Source organism: Solanum tuberosum, unplaced genomic scaffold (genome assembly GCF_000226075.1).
Source record: "Solanum tuberosum cultivar DM 1-3 516 R44 unplaced genomic scaffold, SolTub_3.0 scf00032, whole genome shotgun sequence".
Classification (NCBI taxonomy): domain Eukaryota; kingdom Viridiplantae; phylum Streptophyta; class Magnoliopsida; order Solanales; family Solanaceae; genus Solanum; species Solanum tuberosum.
Genome location: NW_006238958.1, coordinates 1,160,311 through 1,173,760, shown reverse-complemented (window position 1 = coordinate 1,173,760; position 13,450 = coordinate 1,160,311). Strand labels below are relative to the sequence as shown.

Here is a 13,450-nt window from a genome sequence, read left to right as displayed (position 1 = left end):
GTGCAAATATAAAATTTAGACTAAAGCTATTATGTTTAGCTGAATTCATACATAACCTTTTAACTCTGAGCCCAATTTGGTATAAATGTAAGTAAGAACTATGGGAAAGCAAGAATGCATCACTTAACAATAATTAAGTGGTGGATATTAATTACTTTGGTGATTACAAAAAAGAAGTGCATAATTAGTATCTTTAATTAACAAATCTTTCAATATTATTTGCTTGTAAATATAAATGATTAATCACTTAAACAGATGCAACTACTTTACTAAGTGAAGTTGATTGATTGAGAGATCTACAAATAACAAAGGAAAAACAAAGAAGCTTAAGGTATCTCTCTTTGGTTCCAATCAATCTCTAATTTTGTATAGTTGACGTGAAAATAGTTACTATAAAGTTAGTAGATGTGTCTTTTTATAAGAAGACACAAAATCCATCAATTTCATATCAAATAGGATTTGTCTCTTAAATATGATAGTTAGAATTGATTCATAATAGACATATGAAGTTGCATGTGGCTAAAATTTACACACACACATATATATAGCTAAAGTTTAATCGTTTTTGACTGAACTTGTAGCACATGATGAAATTCAACCGTTTTTAATTCAGACACATATGGTTGTCATTCATTCTGAATTTCACCCCATAAATGTGACTAACTAAAATTCAATTATTTTTATCTAAAACTTCAAGCAAACATGCCCTTGAGGCATATGTAACTTCAAACACCTCATGGCTAAAAGGGCCTAATTAGTTTCTTAATTTGACGGGCTTAAATCATGATAAAGTCCAAATCAAAGCCTTAGTAGAGACAAATATGTGATGGTCCAAGTCTAAATCAAAGCCTTGACTTAAGAGCCCATAGATAGACAAAAAGTGTCACAGTCCAGAAAAAAGAGTACGAGTCGTTGTCCGTTTGGTTTGTGGCCCATTTCCAGACAAACAGTCGATGATGTATCTGACCACTACATCGTGTAAAGTGATGTCTCAGAAAATAAAAGAGAGTAGGGGATTTTTGTAATAGAGAATATGATAAAATAACTTGTGTATTTAGGTAATTTTTCCATAAAAAATTGCATATTTATCTGTTATGGTTTTGATCAAGTATAACTTCAAATAAAAATAGTTGAAACTTGTAGTAAAGAATGCTTTAAGTCTCATATAACTTAAATTCAAACAGAAACGCTAGAACTTTTGACACCAAAAAGAGTTGCTTCCCCCAACCGTGATGGTGATGGTGAACTATTAAGAATCGCATCCCGCACATATTCTACATTATAGCCCTTAAATCAGAGACTCCATTTAGCTGGTGAGGAGAAGCAAAGCCATTTCCACATATACAGTCATTGTCATACAGTACAACTATTATTTTATAGTAATCACAACATCTTTTCATACTAGAAAAACATACAAAATGGCTTCTTCATTGTGTAATTTCAAGGAGCTAATGTGTACAAACATTTTAACAACTTCACTACACAATTAAAAAAAATGAAAATAAACACAAAGCTGCTAATGATGAACCAGAGAAATGATTTTTCTTGTATAACCTTTGATGAGCCTCAAACAAGGCCAAAATAGGGGTATTTCCAAAGTGTGAAATACCTCATGAAGAGTTGCAATGAAGTAAATTGACAAGGTGTACCTCATTATCTACAGTAGTCAAGTCAACCTGTCTGTGCCTTTCGAATCTTTTATTAATGGCATACAAAGCCTGCAAGGTGCAAGCTGCACGCTAAGATCCGGTCTTTCCCTTAGAAGAAAAGAATCGGCTGAAACCACGAGATTGTTTTTCAGGTGTAGGGCCAGCAGATGACGAAGAGCCAGACTTAGTAGACCGGTGTTTAGGAGACTTTAAGCTGATTGGTGATCTCAATGGATTGTTTACTTCAGTGTCCGAGGGACTGTATGACACATTATATATATCCACAGGGGACTCACAAGTTGCTTTTACGGAACTGGCGCTGTCCATCTCAGCTAGATCATTGTCATGGATGTTCATGCTAGTGGTTGTGGATTCTTCCCGAAAGCCCTCCCCTTTTGAACTTCTATCGATGTATGGAGACCCCATAAACTCCGTCTGAGGACGCAAAGAGTTCAACTGTTTCCCGAGAAGAAATATGGTTTCTTGACACTCAGCTAGCTTCTCTGCTGCAGCTGTTAAGTCTTTCTCCTGGAGAAAATTAACAGATTGTCTTCTTTAGACACTCACTTTAGATAGAAACAGACAGTCATTGAGCTATCAAAAGGATCCTAACACCAAATCATTTATACCAACTTATTTCAGTTACTCATAGAATTAACATAAAAGTTTGGTGAGACCTGAAATTTATGTGGTATAGGTTAATCTATCATTGATAAGCTAATTTGCAATCTGAAAGTGAAGTTTATTCACTAAAATACTCCCCAAGTCACAAAATAAGTGTCGCCTTAGGAATTCAAGAAAAAAAAATAGTACTACTTATTTCCAACAAAGCCCTTATATTAAAGAACTAGTTCTTCTCAATAGTGCTCATTCTCAAGAAACATCCAATAAATAGGCGTAACTTAGTATACTAACCTCATATTTATTGTTTTTTCGTAATGGGCGTGAAATGAGCTAAAACATCACTTATTTTGGGACGGAGGGAGTAAGACAATATGGAGTATACTATACCCCATATTTACTGTTTTTTCGTAATGGGCGTGAAATGAGCTAAAACATCACTTATTTTGGGACGGAGGGAGTAAGACAATAGAGGGGTTCAGGGGAGTGGACTGCAAACCAGAAATTAGGAAGTTTGGATTCAATTGTACAAAGACCTTACGAAACTCCAAGTTCACTAAAAACTTTGTCAATTTGTTATTGTGGTCTTCAATCTAATTTGAGGTTCACTAATTAGACAATGCATAGATAAAAGAAAATTGTTCTTTTACTATTTAAATGATGGCATCCACCATAAAAAGAGATCAAGTAATTGATTTAGCAGTAGTCTTTCAATGCAAGGTTATTCATGATTTTTTGAGTTCTGAACGCATAGTGAGACTCAAAAGTCATCTAGATATCATATTTTTGTAACATTTGCTTACATTATAAATGTATAATTTGCAAATCTTTTCATATGCATTGGAACTTCTATCACTGAAACAAAACTTAGAGAAATGGAGCAAAACAAAGAAAATCTATTTGCTAGCAACGATTAAACACCAATTATAGAGGCAAATTCTATTTCAAAGTTCAGTTGCTGCATAGCATCACTGTCACTTAATTCTATTGTCTTTTATTGAGTTAACTGAAATTAGATCAAAAGTTCGGACAACCAACAAGAAGAACAATCTTTTTCTGACTAAATTTAGTACCGTAAACTACTGCATCAAATACACAACTACAATGGATTAGATTAATCACTTATTAGGGTGCAAGAAAGCTACCTGGTTAGTCTTGGCATCAAGATCAGCAGCACTCTCCATCCTGATTCAAACAGGAAATTGAATTAAATACAGTTTAAGTGCCACTTAACGTAATCTTAAATCGACATATCAGTTGCAAGGAATGCTGGTGAACAGAGAAGTGAGTAACAAGCAGTCTAGTCCTACACCCTTTATATAAATATATAGACAGCAAATAACAACATACCCAATGTAATGCCAGAGGTGGGGCCTAGGGAGGGTAGAGTGTACGCAGACCTTACCCTTACCTTGTGAGAGGTAAAGAGGTTGTTCCCGAAAGATTTACATAGACAGAAAACCCCAAGTAACTGAAGAATCTTAATCAGGGTGAAAACTCACAAGAGACCCTGACAACGGATCAGCTATAAATTAATGAAATCACATAGAAACAATTTTTTTTTTCCTTTTCCTTTCATGTTAACCCTTCTGTTTCATTTTATGTGGGTGGGTCCGGAGTATGAGACTCACAAAACTTTATTTTCTACGCGAATTCAGACATATAATCTTCAAGTCTTCTGAAATAAAATTTTAAGAAACTACATAAAAACTAAAATAAGTACTAAAAGTTAATAATTCAAAATATAAGACAACCATGGTCAAAGAAAAAACTCTTGATTCTTTTTCATCCAAATATTAGGGGGTTTGAGTAAAATTCATTGATACACGAAAACTTCAAGTATTTGACATATCAGTAGCTACTTTCCCACTAAAAAAAAATCACTCCATAGGGAAAAGCACAATGTGATAACTTAAAAAGTAAATTTGGATTATAAGATCTGACAGTCATTTTTTTATAATTACAGGCCAATGTTGAACTAAAACGACTAACCTTTGTAGTTGCTCTTCGAGATCCTTGCAACTAGCTAAAGTATCCTGGTGATTCTTCTTTTCCTCTTGAAGCTCATTATCAAGATTTTCTATCTTGGCCTGAAGACGGTTGACTTCAGTTTGCAACTCCTCAGTCCGTGTTTCAAGTGAGTTATATGACTCTGCCATGCATTTGAGCTGAGTTTCAGCCAAACTGTTTGCCTTTTGAGCAGATACCAATTGTGACTTAACCTCTGCAAGAAGTTGCTCAGTTTCAGTCAACTGGGATTTAGTGCTCTCCAGGTTCTCAGAGTATCTAGCAAGATCAAGAGCCATATTTTCTTTCTCTAATTTCAATTGTTCAACCTCCTCCAACGAGCACTTCAAAGAGGTTGATGTTGACTCTGAAGTAGGAACAAGACTTCCTTCATGAGGAATGTCTGGATCAGAAGTAGAATCAGAAAAATGAGCGCAACCATTTGCATATACCTCTCCTGAGTGCTGAAGATCTTTATTTTCTGGTAAAGCAACCTTGTCTATGCAATCAGAAGTACTTATTTCTGTTTCAGAATTCTTGTAACCAAGTATATTGAAGTGTAGTTGGCTCGCATTACTCAGCACATGGGAGAGATCAAGGACAAAATTCACCATACTCAACTTGTTGCTTATTACCTCAACATAAGTGGCCGAAAAATCATCTAATTTTTCATTGATTCCACTTCCATCAGGAGCTGTTCCCTGGATAGCCTTTGCTTCTTTGCCCAGAAAGAGTACAAAGTCATGAATTTGAGACATAGCATCTGCTAATTCTTTGCTAATACCATGGATAGACTCATTGCATGACTTACTATCTTCTGAGACAGGAATTTCCTTTTCTAAGTTTGCCTCGCCATCATCAAGAGAGGGCTGAGATTCAGTAGCAGTATTCGAGGAAAGAGTTATCTCAACAATGCTCTTAGTTGATTGCGGTATCAAGGCGTTGCGCATTTCCTGCACAATCTCTCTGAGATCCTCTTGAATTCTTTGAATGTCAGCATCCTTTGACAAAGACTCCAAAACAGTTGAAATTCTTGATTGGAGCTTCATGGATATGGATGTATCTGAAAGAGGTTGATGACTTTGTGATGATACTTCCTCGTTGCGAGATGCTTGATCTCCTGATACACTTGTCTCATTATGTTCTTTCAGCTGAGAATCTGGGCTTGTGGTGACATGCATGGAGGTGTCAACTTTTGTAGTTTCGGGTCTTGCATTATTTGGAATATCTGGACTTGAAACTGCTCCATTTGTGTCACTGGACTGATAAGCTAATTTCTCCATCTCCAAAAAGTCATCCATGAGATCCAGGTGGCTTGCACTTTCAGATTTATGTGGACTGTCAAAGTTCTTTTCCTTTTTGACATGGGTGAGATCAGACATTAATGCTGTCGTCCAAGAGCTAGCACAACTAACATTATCGTCATTTCCATCTTCAGACATGGAAGCCAATCTTGGAAGATGATTTGCTTCATGGCTAAGGGAACCCTCAGACGGCTGTCGTCGAATGGTGGACTTTTGTGGGCTTTTCTGTTCAACATTTGCTTGCAGCTGTGCTTCCAAACTCTGAAGCTTGCTGGACGTCTTTGCACAAATACTCCTAGACGCTTGTAATTCACTGTTCCGGTGTGCCAAAGCTTCTTTCAACATCTTTGTTTCCTCCTCCATTGCCAAAAGGCGTTCCGTTAATTGCTCATTCTCTTTATGGAACTTCTGCACACTATCAAATGAAAAATCTGGCAAACTGGAAAACTGTGGACTAGAAGGCCTTCCTTGGGATTTCTTTACACGGCTGTCCCCGTAATCTCTACCCAAACTCTCAACCTCAAGCTTCATTTGGGCCAAGGCTGCAGGCCCAGGCAACTTCTTCCGGACAAGACCACGTAATCTCTGACACTCTGCTTCCAATTTTGCAATTTTCTTCACTCCCTCCAGGTGTTGTTTATTTGCAACTTCGGCAGACCGTACACTCATATTTTTCTCCTCATTACGAATTTCTAGTTCCTTTGAGTTAATATGGAGTTCATATTTCAGAGAATTTATCTCCCTTTCACATGACTCGATATTGCTCTTCAACATCTCTATTTCTGCTTCAGCTTGGGATTTTTCTTCACTGAGCTGTATCACCATGCTAGAACGCTCCTGCAAAGACCTTGAGAGTGCAGAATTTTCTGCTGCAGACCTGAGTAACTGTTGGTCCAAGTTAGCCATCTTTGCTTCAAACTCATGCCTCATTTTGTCAAACTGTTTGGCTTTATTCTGAATCACATCATGCAGTTTCTGTTCATGCTCTTCTTTCAAATTACGTATCTGCCGCATGCACTCCTTCAGTGCACCATCCAAATGTGATGCCCTGTCTTCGGCAGTAAGCTTCAAAAGAGTGACGGACTCCAGGTGATTTTTCAGTGTTGCGGCTTCTGACTCAGCCTTCTCCCAACCTGTCCAGAGAAATGTCAATAAAACTCAATACTAAGTTACAGAACACTTATTGCAAGAAAAACACAAGTCAATAAGGAACATCACCTGAGACAGCTTCTTCAGCAACTTTAGCGTGCTGTTTCACCAGGTTCTCCTTATTAGTCATTTCTGACTGCGCAGCAGACAACTTTTCATTCAAATCCTTGACTTCATCCTCTAAGCCATTCACTTGTTCCTCGAGAGACTTAACTTGATCCTCCAGTCCAGTCAAATGTGAATAAGATTCAACAGAAATCTGCACATACTTCGGTTTCTTGATTTCCTGTTTACTCTGAAATACAACGGAAACCAAAACATAAATCACCAAGACAAGACAAATTGAATGAAGATTTCTCACAATGCATAATTGTCAAAACAATTCGAGATTCATTTACCAGACTGAAAAATTTCTTCTTCTTTCTAGCACCAATAAGATTGTAATGTAGAGACTAGAGAAGCAAACAAAATTTCAGAACTAAACTAGAACTTATAATTTGTCAGGTTAATTTTAAGACCAGCATCCATCAAATCTCAACCTGAAGCTATCAGCCTCAGAATTTAGATAAATGTAGTAGTTCTTTGCTAGTATTGACCAAATAAAGCAGCAATTTTTTTAGACAAGTCCTCGTAGATTAAAGGTCAACATGAAAGCCTTGTTGTAGATGCAAACATATTGACAGATTGTCTGAAGAAAAAGATGTGAAGAAGTCCGGCTAGACAATCTAATAGCTATGGTGACCACAAAGAATGAGAAGAAAACGGAATTCCTAGTCAAGGAGCAAGCAGAAGGAAAAAAAAAAGGAAATTGACTTGTACTTAATTCTTTCTAATTATATAGATATCAACTAACTCACCTGTTCAACCTTAGATTCAGTTGAATCTGAAGGGGCAGATGCTGATTCCACTGTAAGAGCTACAGGTTTCTCACTTGCTGTCTTATCTGATGATTTCTTCTTCCAGGGCCAACTCCTCCGATCCATTGTAGACTGTTGGACAAGGAAAATATCGACTGAATTAAGTTAATGAATTATAAAAGAAAGGAAAAGAGAATATTCATAACTGAAAAGCACAAAAAATGCATCAAAAGTTCACAACACTTGACAGGAGATACAACAGGAAGTCACATTAGACCTCAAGCTTCGAGTGGTGGTAGATAATGCATAAAACTACAACACAACAAAAATATATGCTATGTCCAGAAATTGTCATCCTAATTTACTGAGAAGAAGCAATATACGTGATTATGCCCCCACCACTAGCTCAGAGAACACATTAGAAATGTTGCTATACCTGAAAATTTTAGACTAACTTACGAAGGGAACTCTATTAACTCCTTACAACAACAACAACATACCCAGTGTAATCCCACAAGTGGGCTCTGAGGAGGGTTGTGTGTACGCAGACCTTACCCCTACCTTGGAAGGTAGAGAGGTTGTTTCCAATAGACCCTCGGATCATGGAAAAACATTTCAAACACCACAACTGGGGATATACTTGTATGTAACTGCAACGCGACGAGAATTAGGCAAAGAATTAAGCACAAAAGGAGGAAAACAGAGAAACAGGAGTAGAGGGAGATGAGAAGGTAATCAAATTTTGTACAAGCAAACATACATAAAGGAAAAAACACATAAATACAAGAATCTGGCACCTGAAAACTTCCAAATAGCTAAAATCATAAGCTCAATGAGAAGTATCAAAATGATATGTATATACTAACGAATATTTATTCAGATCAAATACTGATGATTGCATTTCCATAACAAAGCCAATTATAGGGCACAAAATGACCATAGATGACATAAAATAGGCAAAAGTGGTAGTTACAGATAATGACACACCACCATAAACAATAAAAACTAAACATGAATATCACACATTTTCATATTTTAACAAGATGAATACCAAATCCAGAATAATCATTATACAAAGCAATCGGCATTGCTAAAATATGATCTTTTTTTTGCTGGAAGCAGTATACATTAAACCTCAAGATTAAAACAATCACACCCCTTTTCAGCAAATACAATCAACTACACAAAAACAGCAAAAAGTTCAGAAATTCATCAAGAAAACCCATACCCTGAAAAAAGTAGACATACTACAATCTCTCATTACTTTAAAAAAAACCATAAAAATCAAATCTTGAAACAAATGAGCTACTGAACTTACAAGGAAAAAAGAACTAAAATTTGTCTACAAAAAACCAATGAAACCCCAAAAATGAGGATTGAAACTGAAATTGAGATAACCCCACCGACAGAAAATGAGGTAAATGACAAGTTCATGAAGCAAAAAAAGAGGAGAAAAAAGAGGAAAAAATTCAAATGAAAACAAAATTAAAACAATCACAAAAATCCATGCTAAATGGGAACAACAACAAAAAAAAAGAATAATTTTTTAAACACCCATTGACACCATCATATCCTCATCTTCAAAGAAAACTGTAACGGAAGAAAAAAAAAATCTACTCACCGCTAACAATGCAGCTTCGCTGCAACTTTTTAGTAAAGAACACAAAAAAATAACTATGACCCAGATGATATTTCAGCTAAATATTTAGGATCCAGTTCATAATTTGAGCTCTTGAAAGATAAAGTTTCAGTCTTTTTTACTAAAATTTTTAGAGAGAGAAAGTTTTAGAGAGAGAAAATGAGATCGCCGGAGGAGAAGGTGGTGTTAGTGGGGGGGAATGGGGAGGGTTAAAAATATAAATGTTCAACATTAGGTGTCACTTAAAAGGCAAGAAGTTGGAAAGAGCCAAAAATATTCAGGTTTTTATTTATTAAAATAATATTTTTAATAAAAAAAATTAAGTTAAATAAATGCAAATATATAAAATTATTATCTCTAGTTATATTATGTCTGAGGTATATAATCTGGATAGAAGTAAATTAAAATATTAAATATTATTACTTTATTACTGGGAGATGTGATATGAAAAAGACAAGTTTACCCTCAAAGATTATAGGTGAAAGTAAAATCTTTGACTTATTTAAATAGGATGATGGATTGTGATGGAATAAATAGAATCTTACTCGATCTTATTTTAAGTTTTGGATTTGAACAATACAAAGAAAGATTTTAGTAAATACATGTAGCTATGTTTATGAAGTATAAATAAAATTGTGTATGCTATGTTCTTTATAAATTGTTGTTAAGACTTTATTTGTTTCTGAAAAAATAGTGAATATCAAATATCAATAAAAAGTTATTAGTATTTCTTAAGCTTCGTTTATCTTTTCAGATTGAAATATTATAGTATTATAATTATACATTCAGTGTAATTTTGTATTTAGGAGGATAAACTATATGAAGACCTTACTCACTATCTTTATAGGAAGAGATGTGATTTTTAATAGAACTTGAAATAGTAAAACATTAAGATCTTTTTCCCCTAAACATCTTAATGTGAACAATTTATTCTTGTTTATAATTTTTTTGTATTAGTATATTATAATAATTAATAAAATAATTTTAGATTAAAAAAAAAATTAAGGTAGGCTTGTGGGAGAAGCAAGGTGGGGGTTGGGTGTAAGAAATAAATAGAGAATGACACAAACTGTAGTCCACACAGTCCAGCTCATTACTTGGGTGCTCTGTCTACACACCCACCCCCCACCCCCTCTTTTTCAAAGATACCTACTTTCAACCATGCCCATAATTTTTATTTTATTATTTTTCCACTCAACAATCCAATATTTTTTTGGTTTTTTATTAGAGGTTGAATATCTGTATTAGAAATCGATTCATTTGAATTCGCTTTGTATAGTATTTCATTGTCTATAAAAAAAATTATATCCAAAATTTAAATTCGAGATGTTCAATTAAAAAAGGAACAATGTCATCTGTTGTACTGCATTCTTTACTTGTCTCAAAACTCCACTATTATATAAATGAAATTCTAAATTTTGTTTAATTAGTAGATTTATGTATTTCATTTCCTAAAACAACAAATGTTTAAAACCATTTGAATAGTACTTGTTTCTATGTTATCCTTTTTTTTTTTTCTTCTTTAAAATAAAGTTTCTTAGCTACATATATATATACACAATTGTATATATCAGGATCATATCACATTTATTGGATTCTTTTTTCAACTAACTTTATTCTTTAATTATATTTATGACTTTGTACATGTGTTATAAACCTGGTGCTAGAGCCTATAAACTAGCTTTAGCTTAATTAATACTGAAATAAATTCCTTAGGGAAAGGGAAATTTTGCTTTTGTGTTTCTCCTAGTACTACCATAGTAGTGGAATATTTAATTTTTGGTAGAGTCTACTTAACTCTACGTGCATTATTATCATAATCCAAAAAAAAAAGTACAATAATTCCCTTCATCTCAAAATTTTTGTCATGTCTTTTTTTTACAAGTTTTTTGAAAAACATTATCTAAGAATGATTTTGACTAATTTATATGTCATTACTTTATAATTTAAATGTTTATTGTCTTTAAAAATAATTACTTTTGAAAAAAAAGAAAAAAAAATCATCTTAAACTTTTAAAATGACAGATATTTTGATATAACTATATTTTAAAATTACGATAAATAAGTTGAGGCAAAAATATTATTTTTACATTCATTATTAAAATTAGAGGGATTTTCACTTTCCACTATGAATCAATGGAACATATATGTTTATAAAAATAATTTTCTTACTTGTTTCCTATCAAATCAGCTCACTAAGAAAATCGTAATGAAAAACATATTTTTATTGAAACACTAGGAAGTTTCCTAAAAAAAATTCTCTGTTAAAATACTGCTAATTTTTTTCTAATTGATTTAATTAAAATATTTATGAGAATAGAATTTTAAATTGAAAAATATTGTTCTTCTCTGTAATATTTTGACTTTGAAGTAATCACCATTTATTGATTTCAACATCTTACGCTGTCTCACTGACACCCTTTCTAATATCTTATATTAAAACATGATTTATACTTTTTAAATCTCAAATTCCTAATGCAAAGTTTACAACTAAAAAGTTGATAGGGTGAGACTTTTTTAAAATAAAAAATAAAAAAATCATGTCTAATTTGCAAACAGTATAACGCGTATATTAAGTTACAAATATTAAAAGTCAAAAGTGTTACAGTAGTAATTAAAGAGTGTAATCAAATAATTTCGTCATTAAGCAATCTCACTAAACATGATTTGACAGTCTCCATTATTTAATTAATCCATAACAGTTAATGTTAATTAATATTTCACTATGTTGTAAAACAGTAATACTACCGTAATAACATTTTTAAAATATAGTTCCTCTCGAAATATATGTTGATTTACTGCCCAAATTGTATTTTGTCTTTTAAATTACGTTGTAACTTTCTCTTAACGATTTTTGGGGTAGTTGCTTAATTAAGAGTCCATTTAAACATTAGGAAACAAATTAAATCACACGAATTAATACCCAATGTGTAATACACCAATAAATTAAATTTGTTTATAATACCTTATTAAAGCTTATTAATTACGTTGTATTTTTCTCTTTACGATTTTTTGGGTAGTTGCTTAATTAAGAGTCCATTTAAACATTAGGAAACAAATTAAATCATAAGAATTAATACCCAATGTGTAATGCACCAATAAATTAAATTTGTTTATAATACCTTATTAAAGCTTTATCATATATACTTCCTCCGTTTATTTTTATTAGTCACTAATATATCAGGAAAAAATAAATTCCCTCTATACTCTTAATATTAATTACTTGTTCTTCAAATCATTGAATATTATAATAAAATACTCATATTAATTATCGTTTCTTAAAAAACACACAAAATCCAAAGCAGACAAATAAAAGTGAACGGAAAAGAGTAAAAAAAAAACTTTAATTGTCAAGACAAATTATTAATACAGTACTAAATGTTGGTTGCTTTATTGATCCTCAATCATATTCTTAATAGTGGTTTAAGCATTGCTTTTTCTCATCATATGTATTTTTTTCATAAGCAATGGGTTTCAATCTTAAATAGAAAAAATGATTTAAAATAAATAGAAAAAAGGGTGTAAAATGGAGTATTATTACTATTTTGGGGGGTATAAATTAGATTTGAGGAAATCTAGGGAGTAATAAAGAGGATCTATATGTCGTTTTCAAGTAATTAAAAGAGTCACTTTCGACCACTTGAGAAAAATTAGAGTGTTAAAGGCATAAAAATAACGAAACATGTGCAGTGAATACAGTACACATGAGTGCAAATTGATCTTCTATGGAAAAAAGATGTACATGTTGATGTGGTGCTTTTTTTAAGCTTTTATTTTGGTCCATGAATTATATATACATCTCCGTTCACTTTTACTTGTATATTTTGAATTTTGTACGAACGATAAAAAATAGTGATTTTTATCATAATATATGTATTAAGTGGTATTTACATTTAAGGCTTGAAAAATAATTTTGAGAATAAATAGTTATTAATATATGACGAAAATAAATTATATTGGTCTACTGAAAATGATAAGTAAAAATGAAAATGTATTTATCAAATTTACAATTTCAAATCATCATTAATAAAGTTAGTCAGTAAAATAAAGGGATAAGGGTCTGAAAAATACCCCAACTTTGGTCGGATTTGTTGTTGTGATACTAAACTTTCATAATGACCTATTACCTCCCTAGACTATTTAATACCGTATTTTAAACATATATATTTGCCCACGTGGACATAAAAAATAATGCAAAATTATAAATAGTAATGTGTCCACGTG

At 32.8% G+C, this 13,450-nt stretch overlaps 1 protein-coding gene across 2 annotated transcripts; it reads right to left on the bottom strand.

The window, feature by feature from the left end:
• Positions 1-1,356: 1,356 nt before the first annotated feature.
• Positions 1,357-9,425, bottom strand: LOC102591409 (filament-like plant protein 4). 2 transcript variants are annotated; one of them, XM_006341968.2, is made up of 6 exons: positions 9,209-9,425; positions 7,588-7,719; positions 6,800-7,025; positions 4,263-6,714; positions 3,416-3,455; positions 1,357-2,177 (listed from the first exon to the last, which is right to left on the bottom strand). In XM_006341968.2, exons 2-6 carry the CDS (start codon positions 7,711-7,713, stop codon positions 1,740-1,742), a joined length of 3,282 nt encoding a protein of 1,093 aa, XP_006342030.1. In that variant the 5' UTR covers positions 7,714-7,719; positions 9,209-9,425; the 3' UTR covers positions 1,357-1,739. The 2 variants fall into 2 exon arrangements, with proteins under 2 accessions (XP_006342030.1, XP_015161904.1); XM_015306418.1 differs by lacking the exon at positions 9,209-9,425 and adding an exon at positions 8,385-8,437.
• Between the last annotated feature and the right edge of the window lie 4,025 nt (positions 9,426-13,450).

What these genes read in the sequence shown, in the direction of transcription:
- LOC102591409 (XM_006341968.2), bottom strand. Translation starts at nt 7,713, where the DNA reads ATGGATCGGAGGAGTTGGCCCTGGAAGAAGAAATCATCAGATAAGACA. An exon ending in CTGAATCTAAGGTTGAACAG is followed by an intron (nt 7,026 to 7,587) that starts GTGAGTTAGTTG and finishes GTTGTATTTCAG; the next exon opens with AGTAAACAGGAAATCAAGAA. An exon ending in CTCGAAGAGCAACTACAAAG is followed by an intron (nt 3,456 to 4,262) that starts GTTAGTCGTTTT and finishes TGTTTGAATCAG; the next exon opens with GATGGAGAGTGCTGCTGATC.